Genomic DNA, 27,546 nt, shown 5'->3' with positions numbered 1-27,546 from the left:
GCTGAGGCAGGAGAATTGCCTGAACCCAGGAGGCGGAGGTTGCGGTGAGCCGAGATCGCGCCATTGCACTCCAGCCTGGGTAACAAGAGCGAAACTCCGTCTCAAAAAAAAAAAAAAAAAAAAAAAGAGTTTATTTGGCTCATGATTCTGCTGGCTGGAAGATTGAGCATCTGGTGAGGGCTTCAGGCAGAGATTCCACTCTTGGTAGAAGGCGAAGGGGAATCAGTGGGGAGAGATCCCGTGGGGAGAGAGGTGAGGGAGATGGGAGTGCCGGTCTCTTTTTAACAATAGCTCTCACAGGAGCTCATACAGCAAGATCTCACTCATCCCCCAGTCCCCAGTACAGTACAGGCCATTCATGAGGGTTCTGTCCCCATGACCTAAATGCCTCCTACAAGGCCCCACCTCCAAATCACATTTCAGCCTGAGGTTTGGAGGCACCAAATACCCAAACTATAGCAGCAAACATCGGATAAGTTTTGCCTGATAAAGTAATAGGAGTTGCCAAACACATGGTTACCTGTTTCTGTCTGCCCTTCTCTACAAATTAGTTGGAATTCTGCTGTTAGGAAGAGCTGTCCCTCAGGAAGAGCTGTCCTTTCTTACCCATGTGCTCGTTTGGGTAATTATTATAGGAGTGTGGACTCACAGGCACAAACATGTATTTCATTGCTTCAGTTGTTTCAGATCTGGCATGGGAGAATTCTCCCTGGAAGAATAGTGTTTTCTCTATGAATTTATTCAGTCATTTCTTAATATAAGTATGGACCCATTGATATTTATTTTATACTCCAGGCTATGCACCAGTGCTGGGTTTCTCATTTTGTGGCTGAAATCCATCCAGCTTTGGTCTCTGAGAGCTCTTTCAGTTTGCTCCTCTGTCCTGTGACACGTCCCCAGCCTCGTGGTGAATTTCGAGAACTTTATTGCTTTTTGGCACCAAGAGATGCTGCATGCTCATGTAGTTCATTTTCTGCCCTCTCCCTGGAGTCAGCCATTTCTCCAAGGAGCCCTGGTTTCCCCTCTTACTGGGAACCAAGACCTGAGTCCTGGATGGGCCCGTTGCTTCTGGGGTGTCATTGCTTCCAGGCTCTCTCAGTGGTCAGCTCTAGGAGATTCGTGTCTGCTGCCTACATGCTGATGCTATGTGCACACCCGTCTAAAAGGTGTTCTCTGCCTCGGCATCTGTTTCTGTGTTAAGCTGAACATGAGTTTATGCTACTGTCTGTGGCTCTGAGTGAGGACCACTGGCTCCTTCTCACACTTCCACTCTGTGTCTGCCCATTCTCAGCATTGTAGACGGCACTTTCAGAGTGGTGAGCCCATATCCCCGAGAAGCATCTCGACCCACTAGGGTGCAGGCCTTGGGGCCAGTTCCTTGTGTCTTCAGGCCTCCAGATTGCAGTCAGATTCCAATTCCATGGGGATGGAGGTCAGCTCCTTTCTCTACTTTAATGAGGTTGTGTTGTGGGCGCGCCTGCAGTCTTTTCACATTGCACCCCACCTGGGCAGGTGTCCACACTGTGGAGCATCAGCTCCTGTGGCCAGAAGAGGGCCCGCACCCTAGGGAATGTTTACAGTGTACAGGCATCTGGTCATGTCAGACCTCTTACTGGGACTTGCCGCTTCCTGCCATGAGCTGCTTGTCCTGCCTCTGTTTGGACCTCTGTCTCCTGGACCTGTCCCCTCAGTTCCCTCCTGACCCTTGCTCCTGGCTCTTCTCCCTTTGCCACAGGTACTCCCCCTACCTCCAGCTTCTCCCTTGGTGCCCTGACTGTCCCCTATCACTCCAGGGAGGTTTTGCTGTTCCTAAGTCAGTGAAAGTGCAGGGTCAGGCCCAGTAGCTCCAAGATGCCATTAGGGACCCAGCCTCCCCAGGTTTCTGTCCAGTCATTCTTGGGTGACTCCAGCCCTCAGGCTCTTTACCTCATAGTTGCAAGAAGACTGCACTGCCTCCCTTGCCTCGTCCAGGTTCCAGCAGAGTGGGCAGGGCAAAGGGCAGCGGGAGCGAATGGCTGCTGAGTCCGCTGCTCCCTATGCTCTTTTAAGAGCTGTCCCCAGCCTTCACCACGGCCGTGGTGTTGGCCTTGCCCCTAGCAGTCAGTGGCTGTGGGTTTGCACAGTGAGCCATTGATGAGAGACTAGCGCTTGACTCTCACTTCCTTGTCCCGTCAGAACGCTGTCCAACTGGGCGTACGAATTCGACAAGTGGGCCCCGTCCGTGGTGAAGGTGTCCTACAAGGTAGGTCACAGCCGCAGAGGTTTCCGCTCTCTTGCTGCGGCACATGGTGTGGGCGGGGCAGGAGCACGGAGGTGCAGGTGGTGGCGGGTGGGAAGTCCACACATACCTCTGGATGGTGAACCTGGGGAGAATGCTGGGTCCACAGCCTGGAACCCCAGTCACGTAGATCCGGGATTTGGGACTGGGCAGGGACAGGGCGCTCATTGGGGAGGAGGCAGGAGTGAGCGTGGTGGCCAGCACTCAGAGGCCAGCTTGGGGGACTGAGATGGGGACTTGGCAAGAGAGGAGCCTGTCAGCCACCAAGAATGTGCAGATGGCAGTGCATGCCCCATCTTTCCCCCAGGCCCCGGCCACCGCTGGCCTGCGCTGCTTCCTCTTCTTCCTGCGGTGCATGTTCCAGCACCTTTCCTCACTACCTCTGGTGAGGATGAGCCTTCCCACCATGTCGCTGGACAGCTGCAGGGGGTGCCTGTGCCCCTCCTTTCACCTGGCCACCTGGCCCCAAAAGCTGAGCTGCGTATCCTGCTTCCCTTGCAGGGATCCCCGGCCGCAAGACGGGCCTTCGTCCCCCAGCTCCGGAGCGGGAAGTTCAACGTCTTGCTGACGACATATGAGTACATCATCAAAGACAAGCACATCCTCGCCAAGGTAGTGTGTACTCATGGGAAACCCCAGGCCATGGGTCATGTGCGTCAGAGGCTGCTGCCTGACCACAGTGCTTACATGTGTGTCACGCTGCCCATCTTCTTCAAAGCCCCTACAGTAACTTTCGGGAGTGCTACCTGCATGCACATGAAGACAACTGTCCCATGTAGGGGAAGGGCCCAGGGGGGGTCAACCTAGGGTTTATATCCCTAACTATCTCCAGGCTGGCCCTGTGTCAGGCCCAGAAGCTAGGGCTGTCTACACAGAATCCAGGGCGTAGAAGCCGGGGTGCCCTGCCTTCTCTTGGGGCTTCTGCCCAGAGAGCCTCAGCACCACGTCCCCTCCTGATCCACCTGCAGGGTCCCCATGGGGTCTTGGCCAGGCCGGCCTTGTGTCCTGCTGTTTCTCATCACCTTGGTCATCCCTCCCTGCAGCCTTGGCTTGTCACCACAGGCTGTGGGCTGAGATTCAGCATGTGGAGGAGAGCTTGAGGGCCCAGCATCATGACCACCTGTTGGCCTTGGGTAGCTGGGTTAGGCTGCTCTGTGAGTGTCCTACTGGCCTGGGAGCCTCTTGTGGGATGAAACTGAAGGGAATCCTAGCATGGCCATCAGTGATGACTGAGAATATGCCCTGGATAGAAAACATAGTCCTCTGCCTTCAAAACTCATGCTCCTCATTTGAGGAGGGGTTGCCCACAAAGATGTATCTGGTCTCATCCCTAAACTTCCAGCTGAGTGAGTGTTGAACAGTAGAGAATTTTTTTGGGTTTTGGTTTTTTTTTTTTTTTTTTTTTTTTTTTTTTTGAGACCAAATCTCACTCTGTTGGTTGCCTATGCTGGAGTGCAGTGGTACAATCACAGCTCACTGCAGGCTTGATTTCCTGGCCTCAAGTGATCCTGCCACCTCACCCTCCTGAATAGCTGGGACTATATGCAGGTGCGCGCCACCATGCTCAACGAATTAAAAAAATTTTTTGTGTGTGAAGATAAGGGTCTTGCTGTGCTGCCCAGGCTGGTCTCAAACTTCTGGTCTCCAGCAGTCCTCTCACCTTGGCCTCACAAAGCACCAGACAGCTGTGCCCGGCCTAATAGTAGAGTTCTTGACCCAGGGATGGAGGGATGGAGGAGCTGTTTACGGGTCACCCTGCCTCTAAGTGCTTGGCTACAGTGACAATGCTGGGCTTTCTCTTTTTTTTTTTGAGACAGAGTCTCATGGCTGTCACCCAAGCTAGAGTGCAGTGGAATGATCTCAGCTCACTGCAGCAACCTCTGCCTCCCAGGTTCAAGCGATTCTTTTGCCTCAGCCTTCCAAGGACTGGGTGCTTTATCCCTGAGTCAACAGGAGAGGAAACTGAGGCCCAGGGTGCTGGGTATCCCGTGTGCAGGCTCTTCCCTCAGGCCTGTGCTGCAGGTACTCCTCTGCAGCTCACCCCTGCTGACTACAAAGCCAGGCCCTTCACAGGCCCAAGAACCAGGCTCTGGAATCCCCGTGCCTCCTGCCCGTGGCTCAGTTGATGTCATTGCCCTGCAGTGGGAGTGCTCCTTGAGTGCGGCCACTGCACCCCCTCCCGACCCGCATGGCCCTGTATGTTGTGGCGTGGCCCCTACCCCATGGATCGCACATTCTGAATCACAGCCTTCTCGTTGGAAATGTACCTGTCACCAACCCAGTCTCCCTGAGACCCTCCACACCAGCAGGACAAACCCCAGTCAGCAAGATATATCTTATGCTGGAATGTACTGCACGTTTTTCTGTGCTGTAGATTAATATGCATGATTTTGGGGGGAAGCAGAGGACTTTTTGCACCTCACTTTGTTCCCCTGACATAGTCAGGGGTCATGGGCCTGTCTCTACCCAGGCTTGGTAGAGGCTGCGTTGTGTGGCTCGAACTTAGTGAGTTGGCCCCAGGGGGCGCTAGGCCTGTGCTCTCCACCCAGCTGTGCTCTTCCACCTGGAGCCTTCCTGCCTCCTGGGCACAGGGTGGACGAGTCTCCCCCTGTGCCAGACGACCTGCTTCCCTGTCCCCTGATTGCCGGCTCTGGGGCCCGCAGATCCGTTGGAAGTACATGATCGTGGATGAAGGTCACCGCATGAAGAACCACCACTGCAAGCTGACGCAGGTGCTCAACACGCACTATGTGGCGCCTCGCCGCCTGCTGCTGACGGGCACACCGCTGCAGAACAAGCTCCCCGAGCTCTGGGCGCTGCTCAACTTCCTGCTGCCCACCATCTTCAAGAGCTGCAGCACCTTCGAGCAGTGGTTCAATGCACCGTTTGCCATGACCGGGGAAAAGGTGGGTGCGCCCAGCTGTGCTCATGCTTATGGTTCTGGGTGCAGCCGACTCTGGTGGTCAGAGTGCATCAGAGCGCGTTGAGCACCTGCTACAGCTGACTGGGCCTGTGCTGGGTACCTGGCGAGAGTCCTTATCTGTACGGAGCAGGGGAGCCCTGGCACCCAAGGCTGGGCAGCCACAAGGGCCCCAGGGCAGCAGGGCAGAGGTTAGGACAATGAACCTGAGGATGCTTGGGGCGTCTCTGACCCTGTGCTCCAGGTGCAGAGAGGGGACAGTGAGGAATATGACCCTGAGGCAGCTGTGGGTCCAGCAAGGGTGTGAAGAGCACAGCTGGAGGCACAGCATCCTGTAGGCCCCTTTAGGTGCCCTCAGAACTCACCCTCAGGGCAGTGGGAAGGTTGGAAGATGGTGGTTAACGGGGCCACATGGTCAGGTTCTGTCTTAGGTTGTTTTCATAGAGTGCTGTGGCTGGTCTGTCTCAGTGTCTGGGTGGCACTGTCAGCCAGACTGAGACCTGGCAGCTTCATTGTTGATGAGCAGTCCCACACCAGCACTGATCCTTGAGCCTAGAGCCCCCCTTGCTGTTGGAGATTGAAACGGGGGGCATGGGCTATGTTTCCAGCTGAGGGCTTTAAGTAGCCAGATGCTGAAGTGTGGGCAGAACTACAGAGATTACCTCAAAGTGTCCTGCTTGGGATGGCTGGGCCCACCCCTTTCTTCCCACTTTAGACAGGTCCAGGGCAGGTAGGGTCTCACTGGCCTCATCCATGAGTTCCTGCCCTCTCGGCTGCTGATCAAGGCAGAGGTCTTTGTGACCGGAGAAACCAAGGCTTTCCCCAAATCCTCATGATAAAGGAGTCCCCAATTTTTAGACTCCTGGGAACCCCACACCAAAGGCCAGGATCTGATGCTGCAGTTTTGTCACTTTCTGAGCTGAGCAAAAGCTCTGCCAGGAGATTACCTGGGAAGCCATATCAGAAGGAAAGTTCAGGCAACGCCTCACTTTCCTTTAACTCTTTTAGCTAAAAAACACTTAAAGTTAAATTTCTTAGTAGGGAAGTAGGTCTCATGGGAAGTCAGGGTTTCTTTCACCTGGTTCCACCCAGGCTGAATGAGAGTCCCTGCAGGATCCCAGTGGCAGAGTCCTCCCTGTGAATCACCTTCTGTAAGCCCCACGTGGTCAGCCTGGCCCCTGCTGTGCTCCTGGCATGAGCTGGGCATGGGGTGGGTTTTGCGCACACTCCAGTGGGTGTTACTCGTGGAGAGGCAGCACGCCTGCTGCCCGGGGTCTTTCTGGTGAGGCACAGGGAGCAGGGTGCCTTGGTTACTGCGGTTCCATGTCCCAGGAATTCTGTGGAGGGAATCAGATCCTCACGGTTTCCTAAGGAAGAGGATGCCCTGCTGGGCCCCAAGAAAGCATGAGGCAGTCTGAAGAGCCATGTGCTGAGGGCAGGGTCACCCACGGGACCCTGTCTACCCTTTCCCTGCATCCGCGCCTTCTAGTGAGACCTCTGTCACCTTCCTTTGGAAGTAACGCGTGTTTCTTCTGTCTTGGGGGGCTCCAGGTGGACCTGAATGAGGAGGAAACCATTCTCATCATCCGGCGTCTCCACAAAGTGCTGCGGCCCTTCCTGCTCCGACGGCTCAAGAAGGAAGTCGAGGCCCAGTTGCCCGAAAAGGTAACGGAGTTTTGAGGGGAGCCACCAGGGAAGCAGCCTCACATGGGGGCTTTCCCCAGGGCTGGGCATGCTCAGGCCCTCTTCCCACAGTTCTGGGCCTGCCCTGGTCAATCCATCTTGGGGTTGGCGATGATGCCACTGGGTCTGTAAAGCCCTATGCTGCTGTTCTGCCGTAGGGGCGAAAAAGTGCTCGTAGGCTCACATAGCTCACGATAGGTGAGAGCACACAGTCCCACTTCCTGTCGGGGGCCAGGTGCCTGCATGTGCTTTCCTGACCACATCAGGAGGGGCCATGGGCTTGGGGTGGCCCCCGGCTCCCTGTCATGGCTCTGAGTTCTCAAGGCCTGCTCCAGCCACACCCTGGGGCCCAGTCCCTCACAGCAAGACCCATGGACTCGGTCCCCGGCCGCAGTTGCCCCTCTTGCGCTTTCTTCCCTGGACAGCTGTGGAGAGGCCCTGGAAGGTGGCCAAGGGGCCCTTTCTGGCCCAGGATCCCCCTGGTGTCTCTGCCTTGTGCTTCCTCTTGTTGCCCAGGTCTTACCTTTTCTCCCCACCTTGGGGGCTTCTTACTCTCACCCCTATATGCCCTGGTCAGAGATCATATCAGGGCCGGGTCTGGGTGGGGATCAGGGCTGGGTCTGGGTGGGGGTCAGGCCTCAGGCCAGCTTGGGTCCTCGTGAACATCGCATGTCCCCTGCAGGTGGAGTACGTCATCAAGTGCGACATGTCTGCACTGCAGCGAGTACTCTACCGCCACATGCAGGCCAAGGGCGTGCTGCTGACTGATGGCTCCGAGAAGGACAAGAAGGTGGGCCCTGGAGTCCCCCAGGTGCATTCCCCTCCGGGTGTCCAGGCGGGCAGCTTGGCAGGCAGGGCAGAGTGTATTCTGACCAGCGGGGCCATTCGCCTCGTTCTCATTGAGTCCTGACCTGGTCGTGATCCCCAGGGCGTCTGGTCAGCCCTGGTGATGATGGCTGGTGGACCGGGTCCGGACACACTGACTGAGCTGCCGATGGCTTTCCCTTTGCTTATGAAACTGGCTCCTTCTGCAGTTGGCAACATGGTCCCCACACTAACCCCAGCAGGGTTAGAGCATACTAGAATGCCCCCCTTCCCAGCTAGGAAGAGCAGCCTTTGCAGCTGAGGCTCTGAACCCCTTCTCTCTGTTATTAAGTGAAGGGAAGGAGCCGGCTGTCGCCTTCAGAGGCTGTCTGAGAATCCCAGGCCCCACCTGCCGGGCGCTCTTCACCGCTAGTGAAATTGTCCTCCAAGGGAACGCACCAGATCCCTTGAATCTGTCCCCAAGGCCTTGACTTCAGCCTGGCATTGACTTTGGCTAAGACGTATCTGGGCCCCTCCTACCCTGAGCTGAGCAGTAGCATGTTCCCTATTCCATTCCCAGCCCAAATCATGCAGCCCCCTATCCCCGCCTCCTTCCTCACCCTGGAGCCCAGGGAACCTCCTGAGTCATGGCTCACCTAGCTGAGACTCTCTAGGGACCCCCACAATGCCCAGGACAAAGCTGGTATCACATAGCATCAGGTACTCTACCTCAGCATTTTGCCAGTTTTGTTTCTGTCCTGTCCGTCTGCCCTCTGTTGTGCCAGGCAGTCCTGTGTTTCCCCAGGCTTGTTAGGGGCCTCCAGGCTTCCAGCCAGCCATTTCCTCATTCTTAATTGCTGTGCCAAAAGCCACTGATCCTCACGCTCCTTCTCCCAGCACCTACCCATCCACCAAACCCACCCCACCTCGCCCCGCCCCTGGGGAGCAAGACCCCATTTGGGACCCTCTCATCTGCCTCCCAGGGCAAAGGTGGCACCAAGACCCTGATGAATACCATCATGCAGCTGCGGAAGATCTGCAACCACCCCTACATGTTCCAGCACATCGAGGTGAGCCCACCGCGGCCGGGACCTCAGGGCCTGCTTCCGCGGGGCTCCTGCGCAGAGCTGGCTTGCCCCTCCCGGAGAGCTCTTTACAATAGACTTGAACCTTTTCATTAGGTAATGCCTGTACATCTGTTTGTTGTTTGGTCTTCACTTCACCAGTACTCAACGGAAAGAATCGCAGCAGTTAGGGTGCAGGGTGCAATAGGAATCCAAGGCCCTGAAAACTCACCCTCAAAGAACAGGAGCATTTGGAGACTTCTCTGGGGACATATCCCCCCTACCCCAGTGGGGTCATGCTGCGTCTTTTTGGCACACTGGCTTTTCTCACATTGCGGGGCATCAAGAGTCACCATCCTCTTCAGTGAACTATTTTGGGTCCTGGTGCCTTTGAGAATCTGGGTTCTTAGAAGCACGTATGTGTTTGTGTTTCTTGGTGTAAAGTGTTGGAGTTGTTGGAGACGCTGTGATGCCCACTAGGAGAGCCCTCGGGGCGGTTTGAGCACCCTGAGCGTGGCTGTGGCCCAATGCTGTCCTCGTGCGTTCACGGTGTGAGGAGTGCTGTACTGCAATGTCCTTTCCTTCTCTGGAGGGGCATGAGGGAAAGGTGGTCAGTGGACTGAGAAAGATGGTTTTGGCATCCAAGTCTCGCCTCAGAGCTGCAGCGGGTGAATGCTGAGCACACGGTGCAGGGGCTTTGTCTTCTGAGCACCAGAGGTGTGTGCGGACTGCAGTGGGGTCCAGTGGCTTGTACCTGCCTGGCACTGACCCCTTTCTCCTTCCCTTGCAGGAGTCCTTTTCTGAGCACTTGGGGTTCACTGGTGGCATCGTCCAAGGGTGAGAAGCTTCCCAACTGGGTGGGGTGGGCAGGTGGTCCACACAGAGGTTTTCTGTCATTTTGTTGGCTTTATTGTTGCTGTTATGTTTGTCCAACTTCAAAAGCAGAAAATTAAAAAAAAACAAAAGAATCCAAAGCAAAGAATACAAACTTTTTTTTTTTTTTTTTTTTTTTTTTTTGAGACAGTTTTGCTCTTGTTACCCAGTTTTGCTCTTGTTGTGATCTTGGCTCACCACAGCCTCCACCTCCGGGGTTCAAGCAATTCTCCTGTCTCAGCCTCCCGAGCAGTTGGGATTACAGGCTCCTGCCATCATACCCATCTAACTTGCTACATCTAACTTTTTTGTATTTTTAGTAGAGATGGGGTTTTACCATGTCGGCCAGGCTGGTCTCGAACTCCTGACCTCAAGTGATCTGCTGGCCTCGGCCTCCCAAAGTGCTGGGATTACAGGTGTGAGCTACTGTGCCCAGCTAGAACATAAATCTTTAGTGCTCGGAGAGCTGACCACTATTACCGCAAGAGACAGGATTTCTGAGGCAGACCTGGCTTACAGCTCCCATTCTACTGCCTCCAAGTTCTGACTCTAGACAGCTTTCCTAACCCCTGTGAGCCCAAACTCTGTTCACTGGTATAGAGGCACTGTTTACACTGTGTGGGTGTTTTCTATAGCACGCTTTGTAAGGTGCAGCCCAGACTCCTTTAAGCCCCTGATGGATGTGGATGCTGTCTCTGGAGTTTCACCATTACAAAGAACCTTGCTAAAAACATTCTTACACTGAAGCCTCCATTAAATTCTCCTGGAGTATTAATCCATTTGCAAGAAAAGAGGCACCTAGTGAAAACAACACTTTTTTTTTTTTTTTTTTTTTTTTTGAGACAAAGTCTCGCTCTGTCTCCAGGCTCGACAAAGTGGGGTGCAGTGGCGCGATCTCGGCTGACTGCAACCTCCAGTACCCTGGTCCAAGTGATTCTCCTGCCTCAGCCTCCTGAGTAGCTGCGATTATAAGCAGGCACCACCACGCCCAGCTGATTTTTGTATTTTTAGTAGAGACAGGGTTTCACCATGTTGGCCAGGATGGTGTCGATCTCCTGACCCTGTGATCTGCCTGCCTGCGTCAGCCTCCTAATGTGCTGGGATTACAGACATGAGCCACCACCGCCCAGCCAACAAATTCTTTTTGATGTGTTTTTTTTTTTTTTTTTTTTTTTTTGAGACGGAGTTTCGCTCTTGTTACCCAGGCTGGAGTGCAATGGCGCGATCTCGGCTCACCGCAACCTCCGCCTCCTGGGTTCAGGCAATTCTCCTGCCTCAGCCTCCTGAGTAGCTGGGATTATAGGCACGCGCCACCATGCCCAGCTAATTTTTTGTATTTTTAGTAGAGACGGGGTTTCACCATGTTGACCAGGTTGGTCTCGATCTCTCGACCTTGTGATCCACCCGCCTCGGCCTCCCAAAGTGCTGGGATTACAGGCTTGAGCCACCGCGCCCGGCCTGATGTGTTTTTTTATACTGAGTTGTGTAGCAGGGTCCTGTACACCTGGGTCGGAGGCTGAAGGCCTGGCTTGGGCATGTGATCAGCCATTTCATGTTGTTCCTCCGCCAGCCTCACTTGCTACATCTATAAACCAGGGGCTTTTGGCTGGAGAGAATGTGAGGAGCCGAGGTGGCCCTTCCTCCCAGGCCTGGCAGGGCATGGGTGCCTCCAGTGTGGCATTTGCTCCTGGGGCTTCTTTATTGGGTGAGAGGATAAGATCTGGCTTCCCAGAGCAGCCCTGTTCCCACCCCCATGTTGCCCCGGCCACGTGACTAACAGCACCTCCTTTCATTGTCATGAGTGTCTGGGTTAGATAAGAAGTGTATGTGTCACCCTGGTGATGCGCTTTCCAGTGAGGGTGGCTGGGCTTATTTCAGTTAGGGGAAACAGCTTGGCAGAAGCTTTGGGTGGCGTCTGCTTAGGAAGCCCCCTCTGTGCCCTTGAACCTGGCGCCCGGCCTGGAGGCGGGTGATGCACTTACTGCATCGCCTGCCTGCAGGGTGCCGGGTTTAACATCCTGCGCCTTCTCTCCCGCCTCCCTCCACACTCCAGGCTGGACCTGTACCGAGCCTCGGGTAAATTTGAGCTTCTCGATAGAATTCTTCCCAAACTCCGAGCAACCAACCACAAAGTGCTGCTGTTCTGCCAAATGACCTCCCTCATGACCATCATGGAAGATTACTTTGCGTATCGCGGCTTTAAATACCTCAGGCTTGATGGTGAGTATGAGCGAGTGAGACGTTAGTTGTAGGGTTTTGTCATTGCGGTAGCCACAGAAGCTTCTCGCTGGCATGCCCTCCTGTGAGGCAGGGTGAGGCCCAGGCGCTCAGGGTCTTGCAGCCAGAGTGGGCTCAGGCTATGGCTGAGCATCTCGGGCACTCGGCACTGGAAGGGGCCCTGGAGGCATTGGGGCTGGATCAGATGCCGGATGTCTTGACTCGTGGGTTGACAGACTGCAATGCTGGGCACACTGGGGAAGGGGTGCCCTACACTGTTTGAGCTGGAAGTGACAGAATTCCATACCGTGTGGACATAGGGAAAAAAGCACCGATAGACTCACATAGCTCTAACCCCAGGGGTTAAACATGCTTTAGGCACAGCTGGATCCAGGTGCATAGGTGGTGTTGGAGAGACTTTTCTCCAGCTCTTGGCTCTGCCTTCTTCCATCTTGACTCCCCTTGCATCTGCTCAGTGTCCCCAGCAAAGGCAGGTCCCAGGCTGGTGCTCATTTAGCTGCTGTGAGCCACATGCCCATCCCTGGGCCATTTGTAACAGCCCAGTAACTGCCACCTTGCCACAGGTCAGGCCTGAAGCGCGAATCAGACTCTGGCGAGCACGGAGGTAGGGAAGCAAGCACTGCCGGGCAGGAGCAGCAGCTGCCATAGAGAGGCTCTCGGCCCAACCCCCTGCCCTGTGGTCCCTGGTGGGAAAGAAAGGTCACCGTGTGTGTTTCTGTGCCCGCGTGCCCCAGCACATGGGAGATCAGGGAGGAAGAGGCTGTGAGGCACTGATAGAGCGTGGGACATGTGGTCTGTCAGTCCCACTGGGTCAGGGAGGCCCTGGAGTGAGTTCTCTGTGGGAGTCACTAGAACGGGGCTTACTAGAAACACAAGCGTGAACTGCTGGGACAGACACGGCCCACCTGGTCCATTGCTCCCTACACGACGTCCCAGAGCCTTTGTTGAAGCTCCCACGCAAGGTCTGTCTCTCGGTAGGACACTACAGACCTCTGAAGCCCCTTCCCACTGATCATTCGGACCTGTGCTTCCTGGGTCGACCTGCCCGGGCACCACCCGAAGTCTGTCCTGTGTGGCCCTCCAGCCCGCAGCTCCCCCTGGGGTTCTGTCCAGGCCCACTCTACAGACACAAGTCTGTTGCAGGGGTCTCCCCAGCTTTCCTTCTTTCTTGGGGGCTTCCCACTGCTTTGAGGCTGAAAACCAAAAGCCTTCAGGGCCACCCCCACCTTTTGCTTTTCTTTGATCTCTCCAGGGGCGTCTCCTGTCCTTGGGCAGGCCAGGGCTTCCTGAGGGCCGGCCCCTGTCTATGTCATGTCTCTGACTCCCGCAGGAGACAGCCTGAGTCCCACCCATCCCAGTGCCCTATGGCTACTCCATAAGGACAAGGACTTGGGTCAGTTCAACTACAGCTGTGCCCTCTGCCTGTGATGTGGTCATGGCCACAGAGACAGATAATCCATTGAGAATGGAGGAGGGGCAGAAGCTCAGGGAGTTTCCTGAGACTGCATCTCCCACTGGTGGGCTGGTGTCTGGGAGTTGGGCGGCCCCTCTCCTCAGCCCCTCCTCCAAGCTGGGGTGCTAGGAGCACATCTGGAGCCTGAGAGAGGGCGGATGGCTAGCTGATGGCCAGGCTCCTGTGGGCTTCCGCATTGTGCCTGGGCACATATAGGCCGGTGTCAGAAAGTGGCCAGTTTTTATTTCATCACCAAAATGACCTCAGTGTTCCAAGGACACCTCCATCTGAACTCCCAGCAGCCCAGGGAGTGTTGACATTGCCTTAATGCACACAACACTGAGGGCATGTCACCCGGGAGCCCTGTGTTGGCTCCTTGACTTGGGTTTTCTGGGGCATGGGGACACTGATCCTGCCAGAAGGGACACGAGCCCCATACTCTTACCTGTAGAGGATTTTCTTTGTGAATCACAAAACCTTTTGAGACAGGGCTGAAGGCAGGTGCATCCACAGTTACTGTCCACTCACACCCAGTCCTTTGTTTTTCGGGCGGCGGTATTGCCAGCAGTGGCCGCTGTGTTTCTGCTCCCCATGGAATGGCACAGGGCAGAGTAGGGGAGAGTCCAGGGCTGTGGCGCGGCGGCCGTGCTGACCCTGTGGCGTGGCTGTGAGTCTGGTGCCAGGCTCTGTGCTCCAGGCCCGCCTCCTCTAGTTCTCCCACCAAGACCTGTTTTAATCTCTGAGATGTGTGGAGAGGCGTTGGGTGGTAAAACTCGAAATCTGGGTACTCACCAGTGGCCCACAGGCCTGTGTGGAGAGTGCAGAGTCAGGGATCTAGGGACACTGGCGGGCACCGATTCTGTTCCAGCATCAGAAGGTTTTCCCTGGCACCCCCTCCCCACCCCTGAGGTCACCCCACTGACCCTGTTCTCCTCTGTGCCTGTCAGGAACCACGAAGGCAGAAGACCGGGGCATGCTGCTGAAAACCTTCAACGAGCCCGGCTCCGAGTACTTCATCTTCCTGCTCAGCACCCGGGCCGGGGGGCTCGGCCTGAACCTCCAGTCGGCTGACACTGTGATCATTTTCGACAGCGACTGGAATCCTCACCAGGTAAAAGCGGGCTGAGCGCAGGTTGGGGAAAAAGAAGGGGGTACCTGGGAAACCTCCACACCAACCCTGGCTTCAGGGTCCTCCAGCCTCCTCCACATTGTCCTGGCCTCCAGTAGCCAGAAAGAGCCACACTGATATCTCCTTAGGTCATCGGGACAGCAGAGAAGGGGTCTTGTTTCCCAAAATACAAACAGCCTTTCCCTCTGATTGGGGAAGCAGTGTAGAAGCCATCTATCGGTTGGTTTTTCTTTTCTTTTTTTTTGAGATGGAGTTTCACTCTTGTTACCCAGGCTGGAGTGCAATGGCGTGATCTCGGCTCACCGCAACCTCCGCCTCCTGGGTTCAGGCAATTCTCCTGCCTCAGCCTCCTGAGTAGCTGGGATTACAGGCACGTGCCACCATGCCCAGCTAATGTTTTGTATTTTTAGTAGAGACGGGGTTTTACCATGTTGACCAGGATGGTCTCGATCTCTCGACCTCGTGATCCACCTGCCTCGGCCTCCCAAAGTGCTGGGATTACAGGCGTGAGCCACCGCACCTGGCTGGTTTTTCTTACATCTTGGAATGGCCCCAATGAGAAGGAGGTGGAAAGTACCCTATCAGTCCCATGCCGTCACTGTGGGCCGGCCCCCACAGGCATGCTGTGTGTGTGCACATGCTGGCACTTGTTCAGACAGAATTGGGGGTGAACTCAATGCCCCTTGTTTACTTCCTCCTCTTGTTCCATAACCATGTACTCCCCATGGACCTCGGTGTCGGTAGATACCAGGTCATGCTGTTAGGTAGCTACAAGAATTTCCAAATACACAAAACTTTTCTCTGTGTTTCATTATAAGGTGAATTCATTCTTACTATTTTTAATATGCAAACACCAGTGACACATGGTCAGGAGTCCCTTTTCCCTTCCTCTCCAACCCTGCTCTCTCCCGAGTCTCTGCCAGCCCGTCTGCCTTCGTCAACGTGTGTACTGAGATTAACAGAGGTGGTGTGGCCTGGCAGGTGCCTCTTCCACCGAGCAGTGGGTGTCAACCGCCAAGTACGCATAACAAGCTGCCTGGCCATCTAATCGGCCACCAGGCATCCCAGCAGATGGCTGCCCCAGGACGTCTTGTGCCAATACCCTAAGGTCTGCTCAGCCCTCAGACATGGGGTCGGTCCACCCCCAGCGTTGTCCCTTTCATGTGCTGGTTGCTTCTACCAAAGCAGTTTCACTCCTACCGCTGGGGTGTGAACATTTCCTGCCCTTCCCCGCAGCTTGGGGGCGCCAGCATTCTCTGTGTCTAAATTGTCACTAGTCTGATGGGTGAATGCCCTGGTGGTCGCTGGTGTCCCCTCCTGTGATCAGGCTGGGGTGTAGTTTCTGCCCAGACCCTGGTGACTAGTCAGTTTCCTGAGAGCTGGTGGGGTTGTGCCTCCCTGTTGGCAGGCCAGCAGTGGGCAGAGACTGCACCCCAGGGCTAGGGGCACATTGAGGAAGGCTGGCCCTGCCGGGAAGTGTGCTGACAGGGCAGGAGGCCTGAGCAGCAGACACAAGGCACTCCTGGACTCCACCGGCTGTGGCCTCTGCCACAACATGGGTGCCAGTCTTGAGTTTAGGAGTATCACTGGTGCTTAGCCTGTTCCTGCAGCTCCTCGGCGCAGAGACAGGATTTCATGGGAGCCTCCTTGCTCTTTGCTGGGGTGATGATAAAACTAACAGCCCAGGCCGGGTGCAATGGCTCACACCTATAATCTCAGCATTTTGGGAAGCCGAGCACATGGCGAAAACCCCTCTCTACTAAAAATACAAAAATTAGCTGGGCATGGTGGTGGGCGCCTGTAGTCCTAGCTACTCAGGAAGCTGAGGCAGGAGAATTGCTTGAACTTCGGGAGACGGGTTGCAATGAGCTGAGATCACGCTACTGCACTTCAGCCTGGGTGAAAGAGCGAGACCTTGTCGTGCCCCCCAAAAAAACAAAAAAACTAACAGCCAGCCACGGCACCTACGTTGTTGGGACCTGACTGCACTAGTCACTGGGCCATGCTCCAGGTGTTTATTCACTCATACAGGCCACACAATAGCGACAGGGTGGGCCCAATGTCAGTAGACGGAGTTTTGAGGCTCACAAAAGTGGCACCTGGTTCCGGTTTTGTGTGCACAGTGAGAGAACAGCAGGGCGCGCAGCCAAACCAAGCACCGACAGAGCACAGCTGGGCTTCAGCCCCATCCTGTAAACAGTGCTCAGTTGTGCAAGGCCACGCTGGGGAGCTATGCAACTGCCACAGGAGCTGCTTGAGAATATAACCCCCTGGGGGTTGGTGATTTCGCGAGTATCTGTCAGGTCCAGTAAGGTAGAAGGTGGCACTTCTGGAGGAACGTGATGAGAGCTCCCATATCCCCAGGGACACATGGCGACCCAGGCTTCCAGCTCATGTGGCTGCAGGTCAGGCTGGACAGAATTGCCAGGCCGAGGGTGGCATTCACACCACACCTCTCCAGCTCGTGTCGGAGGCCGCCTTCTCCCTTCTGAGCTCCTTTGGGACTGACTGGCACTTCTTCCTCCAGGACCTGCAAGCGCAGGACCGAGCCCACCGCATCGGGCAGCAAAACGAGGTGCGCGTGCTCCGCCTCTGCACGGTCAACAGTGTGGAGGAGAAGATCCTGGCTGCGGCCAAGTACAAGCTCAATGTGGACCAGAAGGTGATCCAGGCCGGCATGTTCGACCAGAAGTCCTCCAGCCACGAGCGGCGCGCCTTCCTGCAGGCCATCCTGGAGCACGAGGAGCAGGATGAGGTGAGCCCAGCGCCAGCCCTGAACCCCCCCAGCGTGAGTGGTGGATGCATGAGCGGCTTTCATTTTTGTTTTTTTACCTTTTTTGCACTCTTATTTTTTTTGCATCCCTTTGGAGTAAAGGGAGTGTGGGCTGAACGGAAAGAGGATGAGTACTTGCTTTTTCTTTGAAGTGGTTTTTTTTCTAAACTGCTGGTGAAAGACGCCGGATTGACAGCCCTGGAGACTGAAGTCCTCTATTTATCCACAGAGTAGACACTGCAGCACGGGCAGCGGCAGTGCCAGCTTCGCCCACACTGCCCCTCCGCCAGCGGGCGTCAACCCCGACTTGGAGGAGCCACCTCTAAAGGTGAGAGGGGTAGTTCAGTCTCCATGCCCATTCAATCCTCGGCTTCTCGGCTGAGACGGCCAGCAAGGGCCCTGGTCCCACGGAGCGTGTGTGTGCGTGTGCGTGTGTATGCCTCTCGCTGCCGTGTGGGTCCCCATCCACCGCAGCCGCGCCGGGACCACCAGCTCATTCCCACGGACGCCGCTGCTCACTGCTGAGCTCTACCGCCGCCCACCCTGGCCCCTCCGCAGCGGCACTGACAGTTTGCAATCTTGTAGGAGGAAGATGAGGTGCCCGATGATGAGACTGTCAACCAGATGATTGCCCGGCACGAGGAGGAGTTTGACCTGTTCATGGTAAGCACCGCAGGCTGCGCAGTGGGGTTCAGGCATCCCGCTCTGCTGCTGTCAGGAGCAAAGCAGAGGTCTTAGTGCCCGTGCCTGTGGTGGCGTCCCCAGCAGGTCAGGGAGCCAGGGATAGCTCACAGTGTAGCCCACTCATGTCTCCAGACTGACCCGTCTTCCACCCCAGCCTTGGAGGGCGAGATGTACACCCAGCCATTCTGCATGTGGCCCTAGTCCTGCCCGGCCATCTGTGCTTTCTAACCGGCTCTTTAGGGCTTCATGCACGCCCTTTCAGAGGAAGTTCACCCTGTCCGAGGCCAAGGACTGACAACGGCTTCAGTGCCCCTTGCCCCTAGGTGGAAAACAGGAAGCCACTGGAGCAGGACCTCTAGGCCTGCAGGCTTTGTGCCTCCAGCGCCACCATGCTGTGCAGCTGCCACCCCTCTGCTAGGTCTCCGGTTCATCTTATGCAGCCTTCCATCCTTTCGAGTCTCTGCTGCCTCTCAAGGCAAAGCCCCTAGTCAGGGTCTGACGTAGCCAGGTGAGGTCAGCCACGAAAAAAATCAAGAGCTGACATTTAACTCCCACAGCAGCGTGGGTCCCCACAGACAGAGAAAGGCCCTCCTGAGTCCCCAGCATCCTGGCTCGCACGTGCCCCTGGCGCCCGCATGCTGATGCCTCTGCCTCTGCCTCCCTGCCCACCAGCGCATGGACCTGGACCGCAGGCGTGAGGAGGCCCGCAACCCCAAGCGGAAGCCGCGCCTCATGGAGGAGGACGAGCTCCCCTCGTGGATCATCAAGGACGACGCAGAGGTGGAGCGGCTGACCTGCGAGGAGGAGGAGGAGAAGATGTTTGGCCGTGGCTCCCGCCACCGCAAGGAAGTGGACTACAGCGACTCACTAACGGAGAAGCAGTGGCTCAAGGTACATGCCGGAGAGGCCTGGCAGCCCCCACAGGCCGGCGCCAGGCAGGGCTGGAGAGACGGGGCCCACGGCCAGGACTTGGGCCTGGGTCCAAAACGCTTCCCTAGGGCCACTCCTGGTCAGGCTCTGTGAACGGCCCAGAGCTTTCCGAAGTGGACTGGGGATGGTCAGGTCCTCCCGGCTCCGCCTCGGTATGCAGGAAGGGCCCACGGTCCCTGCGCAGCTGGACCTGCTGCTTGGGTATGGTTGGTCTTTGAGGTCAAGGGTTTACCTCTTCCCGAGGGTAGAAATGACGTCGCTGATCTCTGTGGGTTCCCAGTACCTGCCAGAAGGAGACACAAGGGCGAATCGTGGACCATTAAGGTGTCCTGCAGGGCAGCCTCAGTCTAGGCAAGTCCCCCCGCACGAGCTGGGGAGACTCGGTCATGGAGAGGAAGGAGGGGGCAAGCCCTCGAGGGCCTGTGAACCTGGCAAGCGCTGCCCGGGACTGGCAGCTGCTTATGGAGCTGGCGTGAGGCTCATTCTCAGCAGATGGCATCTGGCCCTGCCACAGCAGCTGCAGATGTCTGAGTCAGTTGTGTGGTGCTCCTGGGGCCTCCCCCCCACCCTTCCCAGCCCCAGTGCACACTGTGACAGGTACCTAGTACTGACGTCCTCACTGGGGTTACAGTGACAAATCAGACCCCTTCCCAGCTCAGGGGCTGTGAGTTTTGTGTTACAGAGATGATGATTCAGAATCCATCCCTAAAGTTGTACCACTAAAATGTCCCTGAAACAAAAATTCCGAGAAGGTAGGTGGCAGCTTTTGGCTATGCAGCGCAAAGTGCCACACCCAGGAATGAGCCATGTAGCCCAACCCATGTGGCCCAGCAGCCCTGGCCCCTCCTCCAACGTCAGAGCAGCCCAGACTCATGAGCTTGCCTGCCAAGCTGTGCACCAGAGGGCGCTGTTGAAACGCATCAGGTGCCCAGGTGAAGGGAGTGTAGGCCACGAAGACCTGTGTGGCAGCAGAGCTGTTTGGCTGCCATATGAGCGTCACCAGCCCTGCATTTTTTTTTTTTAATAGAGACAAAGTCTTGCTGTGTTACCCAGGCTGGCCTCCAGTTCCTGGGGGCCTCCAGTGATCCTCACACCTCAGCCTCCTGAGTAGCTGGGACTGCAGGCACGCACCACCATGCCTGGCTCATTTAAATTTGTTTGTAAAGACAGGGTCTCACTGTGTCATCTAGGCTGGTCTGAAACTCCTTAGCTCAAGCAGTCTGCCTGCCTCAGCCTCCAGAGTAGCTGGGAATATAGGCATGAGCCACCGCGCCTGGCTGAGCCCTGTACACGTGAGGCAGTGAGTGCCTTTTAAATTTAAGATCAGTTCATATGTGGATGTTCTATGTACATTTTTTTTCTAGGTGTAATTTACATACCATACAGTTCACCCTTTTAAGATGCATGATAGTCGTCTTTAACGTATCCAAGAGTTGTGCATCTATCACTACAGTCAATTTTAGAACATTTTCACCACCCCCAGAAGAAGCCCTGCCCCTTTGTCGTTTCCTGTTAGTTCATGGATTCTGCCTAGCCCCAGGCAACCGCTGATGCTCCTTTTGGCCGTATGGTTTTGCCTGTTCTGGGCATTTCCCGTCAGTGGAGTCCTAGAGTGTGGGGTTCTTTGGTGTCAGACTTTTTTCTCGCAATGTAGCATATTTACCCGTGATGCAGCAGGTGGCGGTGCTTCCTTCTTTGGTGGTGGAATAACCCTGCCTCGCACAGATAAGTCACGTTTGGTTTTCTGTCCATTCTTGTTGGCCGCTTGGGCTGTTTCTGCTTTCGGACTATTACAAATAATGCTACAGGGAACGTTCACCTACAGGCTTTTGTGTGCACGTGTTCTCGTTTCTCTTCAATATATGCCTAGACATAGAGTTGCTGGAGCATTGTTAATTCTCTGTTTAACCTTTAGAGGGACCCCCAGACTGGTTTCCTGGGTGGCTGTGCCAGTTCACAGTCCCCCCAGCTGTGTACGAGGTTTGCTGTTTCTCTACATCCTCAGCAGCCCTTGCTGCCATTCCAGCAGGCAGGAAGTGCCAGTTTAGTGTGGCTTCCATTGGCTTTTCCCTGATGGCGAACAGCGTGGAGTATCTTTCCATGTGCTTATTGGCCATTTGTATACCTTCTGTAAAGACATGTCTATTCACATCCTTTACCCAAATTTAAAATACATTTATCTTAATACCAAATTTTAAGTTATTTACAGGTGCCTTATATCATTTGTAAATGTTTTGTTTTATTCTGCATGTTCTCTTTTCACTTCCTTGATAGCCATTGAAGCAGGAAGTTTTTCGTTGTACTTACAGTTTATTTATTTTTCTTTTTCACTTGTGCCTTGGTGTTGTATCTAAGAAAACATTGCCATATCCAAGGTCACGAGGACTTGCCCCTGTGTTTTCTTCTAGGAGGGTTCTAGATTGAGCCTTCCATCTAGATCCATGTAAGATCCATTTTGGGTTGAATTTTATACATGATGTGAGGTCAGGGTCCAACTTTATCCTTTTGTGTGTGGAAATCCAGTTGTCCCAGCAGCATTTGTTGAAGAGAGTATTTTTTCCCATTGAGCCCATCTTATTCCATGTTATATCCAAATTCACAGTTGTGAAAAATGTTATATAAAACAGGCTTTTCCCACCATGTCATTGGCACCACTTTGCTGGCAGCCAGTGTGTGGCCACATGAACTCAAAGCCTTCAAAATGCTCCTGGCCCTTGCCCTGCTGGGCTGACCCTGTATATTCATTTCCTGTGGCTGCCATCAGACATGGCCATGACAGTGGCAGCCTAAAGCAACAGTACTGTTTTTCTTCCATTCTCAATCTGTGGTGTCTGAATCCATGGTGTGAGCAGGGCTGTGTTCCCTTCCAGGGCCTAGGGGAGGGCCCCTTGGCTTTTCTAGCTCCTGATAGCTCCAGAAGCCTCCTGGCTTGGTGCACTGTCATCCCGTCTCTGCCTCTGTCTGCATGGGGACTTTGCAAGAACTCTGTGTCCCCTTCTGTCTCTTTTAAGAACATTTTTTAAAACTTAATCCCTGCCAGGCATGGTGGCTTACACTTGTTATCCCAGCACTTTGGGAAGCCGAGGTGGGTGGGTCACAAGATCAGGGGTTTGAGACCAGCCTGACAAACTTCGTGAAACCCTGCCTCTACAAAAATACAAAAATTACCTGGATATGGTGGCGGGCACTTGTAATCCCAGCTACTCAGGAGGCTGAGGCAAGAGAATTGCTTGAACCTGGGAGATGGAGGTTGCAGTGAGCCGAGATCATGCCATTGCACTCCAGCTGAGACTGTCTCAAAAAAAAAAAAAAAAAAACCTTAATCCTAAATGTAAAAACCTCATTTGCAAAAAAGGTCCCATTCCAAGGTTCCAGGTAGACATGAATCTGGGGAGACCTACCACTCCTCCCTGGGTCTGGCAGAGGGCCTTCTCCCAATGCCTCCTGCCTGCTGCATCTTCTGGCCCGGATGCCTTAACCTCCTCCCAGCCCCTTCAGGCTCTCAGCTTCCCACCTCCTCTAAGACATATCTGCTTTATCATTCTGGAATCTCTCTTTCCTCTTTCCTGGTACCTGACACATTTGCCACCCCACTTGTGTGATGTTGCCATCTGATTGCCATCTCCCTTCCAGGGGTGGGGGGAAGGGCCAGGAGCAAGGGTTTAAGTCACTGCTGTATGCTCAGAGCCAGGCACAGTGCCCAGCCCACTGGCACAGCTGCAGCGTGAGAGGAGCAGCCAACTTTTGGGTCCAGGCCCTCCTTACTTTTCCAATTCGAAGATTCCTTGGACACCTGACTCCCATGACTGCATTTTTTACCATTGGGATAAGTTATTAGTTATTGCCATTGAAAATTAATACATAGGGATTCTCTTAAATTTCATATTGTTCATATTCACGTCCTTCTCAGCAATGTTACCATAAGGAATCCATCTTAAACAATGTCAGTTGTTGGCCGGGTGCGGTGGCTCATGCTTGTAATCCCAGCACTTTGGGAGGCCAAGGTGGGTGGATCATGAGGTCAGGAGATCAAGACCATCCTGGCTAACACGGTGAAACCCCATCTCCACAATAAATACAAAAAATTAGCTGGGTATGGTGGCTGGCACTTGTAGTCCCAGCTACTCGGGAGGCTGAGGCCAGAGAATCGCTTGAACCTGGGAGGTGGAGGTTACAGTTTGTTGAGATCACACCACTGCACTCCAGCCTGGCGACAGAGTGAGACTACATGTCAAAAAAAAAAAAAAATAGTCAGTTGTCAATAGCATTACTTAAAATAGCAACAACAATTTTTTTAAAAAGTGGTCAGACCTAGCAGCTCACGCCTGTAATCCTAGCACTTGGAGAAGCCAAAGCAGGAGGATCATCTCAGCTTGGGAGTTTGAGACCAGCCTGGCCAAAACAGCAAGACCTTTGTCTCTATTTAAAAAAAAAAAAAAATGCCGGGCGCGGTGGCTCACGCCTGTAATCCCAGCACTTTGGGAGGCCGAGGCAGGTGGATCACAGGGTCAAGAGATCGAGACCATCCTGGTCAACATGGTGAAACCCTGTCCTTACTAAAAATACAAAAAGGTAGCTGGGCATGGTGGCACATGCCTGTAATCGAGCTACTCGGGAGGCTGAGGCAGGAGAATTGCCTGAACCCAGGAGGCGGAGGTTGCGGTGAGCCGAGATTGCACCATTGCACTCCAGCCTGGGTAACAAGAGCGAAACTCCGTCTCAAAAAAAAAAAAAAAAAAAAAAAAAATGCTGGGCACAATGGCACATGCCTGTAATCCTAGCACATTGGGAGGCCAAGGTGGGTGGATCACCTGAGGTCAGGAGCTCAAGACCATCCTGATCTCGTTTCTACTAACAATACAAAAATTAGCCAGGTGTGGTGGCGGGCGCCTGTAATCCCAGCTACTCGGGAGGCTGAAACACAAGAATCATTCCAACCCAGGAGGTGGAGTTTGCAGTGAGCCCAGATCGCGTCATTGCACTCCAGCCTGGGTGACAGAATGAGACCCTATCTCAGAAAAAAAGGGAAATGACCCAAATGCCCAAGAACAAGGGGAGGCTCAATTAGGGCACGTTGTGCACGGAAACACTAAACAGACGTTAAAACATTTTGTTGTAGAAAATGACAGGAAAAGATATCCATGACACAGCCAGCAGTGCGGCACGGGGGCTACAATTCCAGCGTGGCCTTCAGTTCTGCACACGTGCATCAAAGGTGGGGAGAGTTCTGGAGGTGGGTGGCACTGAGGGCTGAACAACACTGGGGACGTGCCTAATGCCCTGAACTAGGTACTAAAACCTGACTACCATGGTAAATTCTACCTTACATATGATTTCTCATCATTTTTTTTAAATGCCCAGGCCGGGTGCGGTAGCTCATGCCGGTTATCCCAGCACATTCAAAGGCTGAAGGTGGGTGGATCTCGAGGTCCAGAGTTTCAGACCAGCCTGGCCATGGTGAAACTCCATCTCTACTAAAAATACAAAAATTAGCTGGGCATGGTGTTATGCATCTGTAATCCCAGCTACTTGGGAGGCTGAAGCAGGAGATTCACTTGAACTCAGGAGGCAGAGGTTGTAGTGAGCCTAGATCACGCCATTGCACCCCAGCCTGGGCAACAGAGTGAGACTCTGTCTCAAAAAAATTTTTTTTAATTAAAAATGCCCAACTACTCAGGAGGCTGAGATGGGAGGATTGCTTGAGCCCAGGAGTTTAAGTTCAACCAGGGCAACATAGCAAGACCGCATGTCTAAGAAAATTTAAAAATAACTCAGTACAAATATTAGCTGGTTGTGGTGGCAGGCGCCTGTAATTCCAGCTACTTGGGATACTGAGGCAGGAGAACCACTTGAACCTGGGAGGTGGAGATTGTAGTGAGCCGAGATCATATCACTGTACTCCAACCTGGGTGACAAGAGCAAAACTCCGTCTCAAAAAAATAAAAATAGGGGCCGGGCGCGGTGGCTCAAGCCTGTAATCCCAGCACTTTGGGAGGCCGAGGCAGGTGGATCATGAGGTCAAGAGATCAAGACCATCCTAGTCAACAAGGTGAAACCTGGTCTCTACTAAAAAATACAAAAAAATTAGCTGGGCATGGTGGTGTGTGCCTGTAATCCCAGCTACTCAGGAGGCTGAGACAGGAGAATTGCCTGAACCCAGGAGGCGGAGGTTGCGGTGAGCTGAGATCGCGCCACTGCACTCCAGCCTGGGTAACAAGAGCAAAACTCTGTCTCAAAAAAAATAAATAAATAAAAACAAAAATAATGTTTAAAATATCTTAAAAACGCTGGGAGCAGTGGCTCATGCCTGTCATCTCAGCACTTTGAGAGGCTGAGGCAGGTGGACCACGAGGTCAAGATATCCTGGCCAAACATGGTCAAACCCTGTCTCTACTAAAAATACAAAAATTAGCTGGGCGTGGTGGCACACGCCTGTAGTCCCAGCTACTAGGGAGGCTGAGGCAGGAGTATTACGTGAACTCAGGAGGTAGAGGTTGTAGTGAGCTGGGATCATGCCACTGCACTCCAGCCTGGCAGCAGATCAAGACTCTGTCTCTCAAAAAAAAAAATAAAAATTCATGAAAGAAGAAATAGATGGAGGCCAGGCACGGTGGCACACACCTGTAATCCTAGCACTTTGGGGAGACTAAGGAGCATTGCTTAAGACCAGGAGTTCAAGACCAGCCGGGCAACATAATGAGACCCAATAGCTACAAAAAAATTTTTTTAATTAGCTGGGTGTGGTGACATGTGCCTGTAGGCTCAGCTACTTAGGAGGCTGAGGTGGAAGGATCTCTTGAGCCCTGGGAGTTCAAGGCTTCAGTGAGCTATGATGGTGCTACTGCACTCCAGCCTGGACGACAGAGCTAGACCCTGTCTCTAAAAATAAATAATTAAAAGAAATAGATGGGGAGAGTGTGGAACAGACGTGTCAATAATATCACCTCTGGTTGAAGGGATTTCAGGATCACATTCTTCTCTGTACAGAGAAGATATGTCTTTTTTTAGTCAAGAAATTCAACTCTTAGGTTTTTAAGGACAAGCTTGGGTGATGTGCCTGCTGGGGGCAGTGCTGGTCCTTCACTGCAGCCCAGGGACCCTGCGAGAGTCCCAGTATGTGTTACGCCCCGAGCCAGCCACGCTGGAGGGAGAGTGGGTGCAGGGGCCCTCCTCCGTGTCCCAGCCCGGCCCCTGGGATTGCGTCGCGCCCTCTGTTTGTCGACCTGGGTGCTGGCTGTCCTATTTCACTACTATTGACCCTGAAGGCCATCGAGGAGGGCACGCTGGAGGAGATCGAAGAGGAGGTCCGGCAGAAGAAATCGTCACGGAAGCGCAAGCGAGACAGTGACGCCGGCTCCTCCACCCCGACCACCAGCACCCGCAGCCGTGACAAGGACGATGAGAGCAAGAAGCAGAAGAAGCGCGGGCGGCCTCCCGCTGAGAAGCTCTCCCCGAACCCGCCCAACCTCACCAAGAAGATGAAGAAGATCGTGGATGCTGTGATCAAGTACAAGGACAGGTAAACGAGGAGGCAGGGCGAGTGGGGACCACGGGGGTCCTTGTGGGAGCAGGCCTGGCCTCTGCACTCTGACCCTGCACACTCAGACTGGGGGCTGCTCACTCAGTCATTCACAAACACTGAATTTCTGTGTCTTTGAGCCTGGCCCTGAGGAACATGCTTTCTGGAATGGAAGCACACATGTATTATCCATGTTGAGAGGGAATGTCCCATGGGGTCGGAAGGAGAGGCAAGGGTGCAGGTCTCAGGGAATGGGACATTGGAGCAGAGCCTTGAGAGACAGGAGGTTGGGGAGAGTCCACCAGCAGAGGCCACAGCAGGCAGAGAGACTCTGCCAAAGCCGAGGCCTGGTGGCCTCAAGGGGCGAGGCGGGATGAGGGGATCCATGCTGCTTGTGCAGCCAGGGGGACGGGGACAAGAGTCTGGTGTATCTAGAGCAGAGAAAGTGGCAGCCTGCTCCTGTCCTTGCAGCCTTCTGGGATACCCGTGCCGTCTCTGTGTTGCTGAGGTTGTAGCCACTCTCCTGCCCTCTGCTAGGCCCTGCTCTGGGCCTGGAGGTCCCTGTCCTCACAGACATGTCCTGTATCCGAGGTAGCTTGCGGTTCCAGCTTTGGCCACGGCCCAGTGGTAGATCATAATGCAGTGGTGGATCATGAGTGCCGCTTACGTATTTTTTTATTCACTAATATTCTCTTCCGTGAGCCACTGTATATGAGTGCCATTTAAGAAGAAAGGAGGCCGGGCGCGGTGGCTCAAGCCTGTAATCCCAGCACTTTGGGAGGCCGAGGCGGGTGGATCACGAGGTCAAGAGATCGAGACCATCCTGGTCAATATGGTGAAACCCCGTCTCTACTGAAAATACAAAAAATTAGCTGGGCATGGTGGCGTGTGCCTGTAATCCCAGCTACTCAGGAGGCTGAGGCAGGAGAATTGCCTGAACCCAGGAGGCGGAGGTTGCAGTGAGCCGAGATCGCGCCATTGCACTCCAGCCTGGGTAACGAGCGAAACTCCGTCTCAAAAAAAAATAAAAATAAAAAATAAGAAGAAAGGAATGGTTCTGAGTCGCTCCCCAGGGAGACGTGTGCGCCTTCTAGCAGCCCAGGGCAAGTCACAGAGCTGGGCAGGAGCCAGTGAGGGGTGTGAGGCCCATGCCTGGCCTAGGACTGGCGCCGTCTTCCACTCCCCAAAGTCTTATTCC

The 27,546-nt window shown here is 54.2% G+C and overlaps 1 protein-coding gene across 13 annotated transcripts in view; it reads left to right on the top strand.

The window, feature by feature from the left end:
* Positions 1-27,546, top strand: part of SMARCA4 (SWI/SNF related BAF chromatin remodeling complex subunit ATPase 4) — a 96,217-nt gene that overhangs the window by 55,015 nt on the left and 13,656 nt on the right. For 6 of the 13 annotated variants that reach the window (XM_039466216.2, XM_074384619.1, XM_074384618.1 and 3 more), the window contains exons 17-31: positions 2,176-2,242; positions 2,780-2,890; positions 4,942-5,184; positions 6,750-6,863; positions 7,564-7,671; positions 8,669-8,755; positions 9,540-9,586; positions 11,676-11,842; positions 14,261-14,424; positions 16,970-17,197; positions 17,445-17,543; positions 17,801-17,878; positions 18,572-18,790; positions 23,949-24,044; positions 26,095-26,348. In XM_039466216.2, coding sequence (XP_039322150.1) covers positions 2,176-2,242; positions 2,780-2,890; positions 4,942-5,184; positions 6,750-6,863; positions 7,564-7,671; positions 8,669-8,755; positions 9,540-9,586; positions 11,676-11,842; positions 14,261-14,424; positions 16,970-17,197; positions 17,445-17,543; positions 17,801-17,878; positions 18,572-18,790; positions 23,949-24,044; positions 26,095-26,348 — 2,082 coding nt within the window. Of the gene's footprint in view, positions 1-2,175; positions 2,243-2,779; positions 2,891-4,941; positions 5,185-6,749; positions 6,864-7,563; positions 7,672-8,668; positions 8,756-9,539; positions 9,587-11,675; positions 11,843-14,260; positions 14,425-16,969; positions 17,198-17,444; positions 17,544-17,800; positions 17,879-18,571; positions 18,791-23,948; positions 24,045-26,085; positions 26,349-27,546 lie in introns of all 13 variants that reach the window. The other 7 variants (XM_039466224.2, XM_039466225.2, XM_039466222.2 and 4 more) reach the window with 4 other exon arrangements.

This window comes from Saimiri boliviensis, chromosome 14, assembly GCF_048565385.1.
Source record: "Saimiri boliviensis isolate mSaiBol1 chromosome 14, mSaiBol1.pri, whole genome shotgun sequence".
Classification (NCBI taxonomy): Eukaryota; Metazoa; Chordata; class Mammalia; order Primates; family Cebidae; genus Saimiri; species Saimiri boliviensis.
This window is presented reverse-complemented; position numbering and strand designations above follow the sequence as displayed.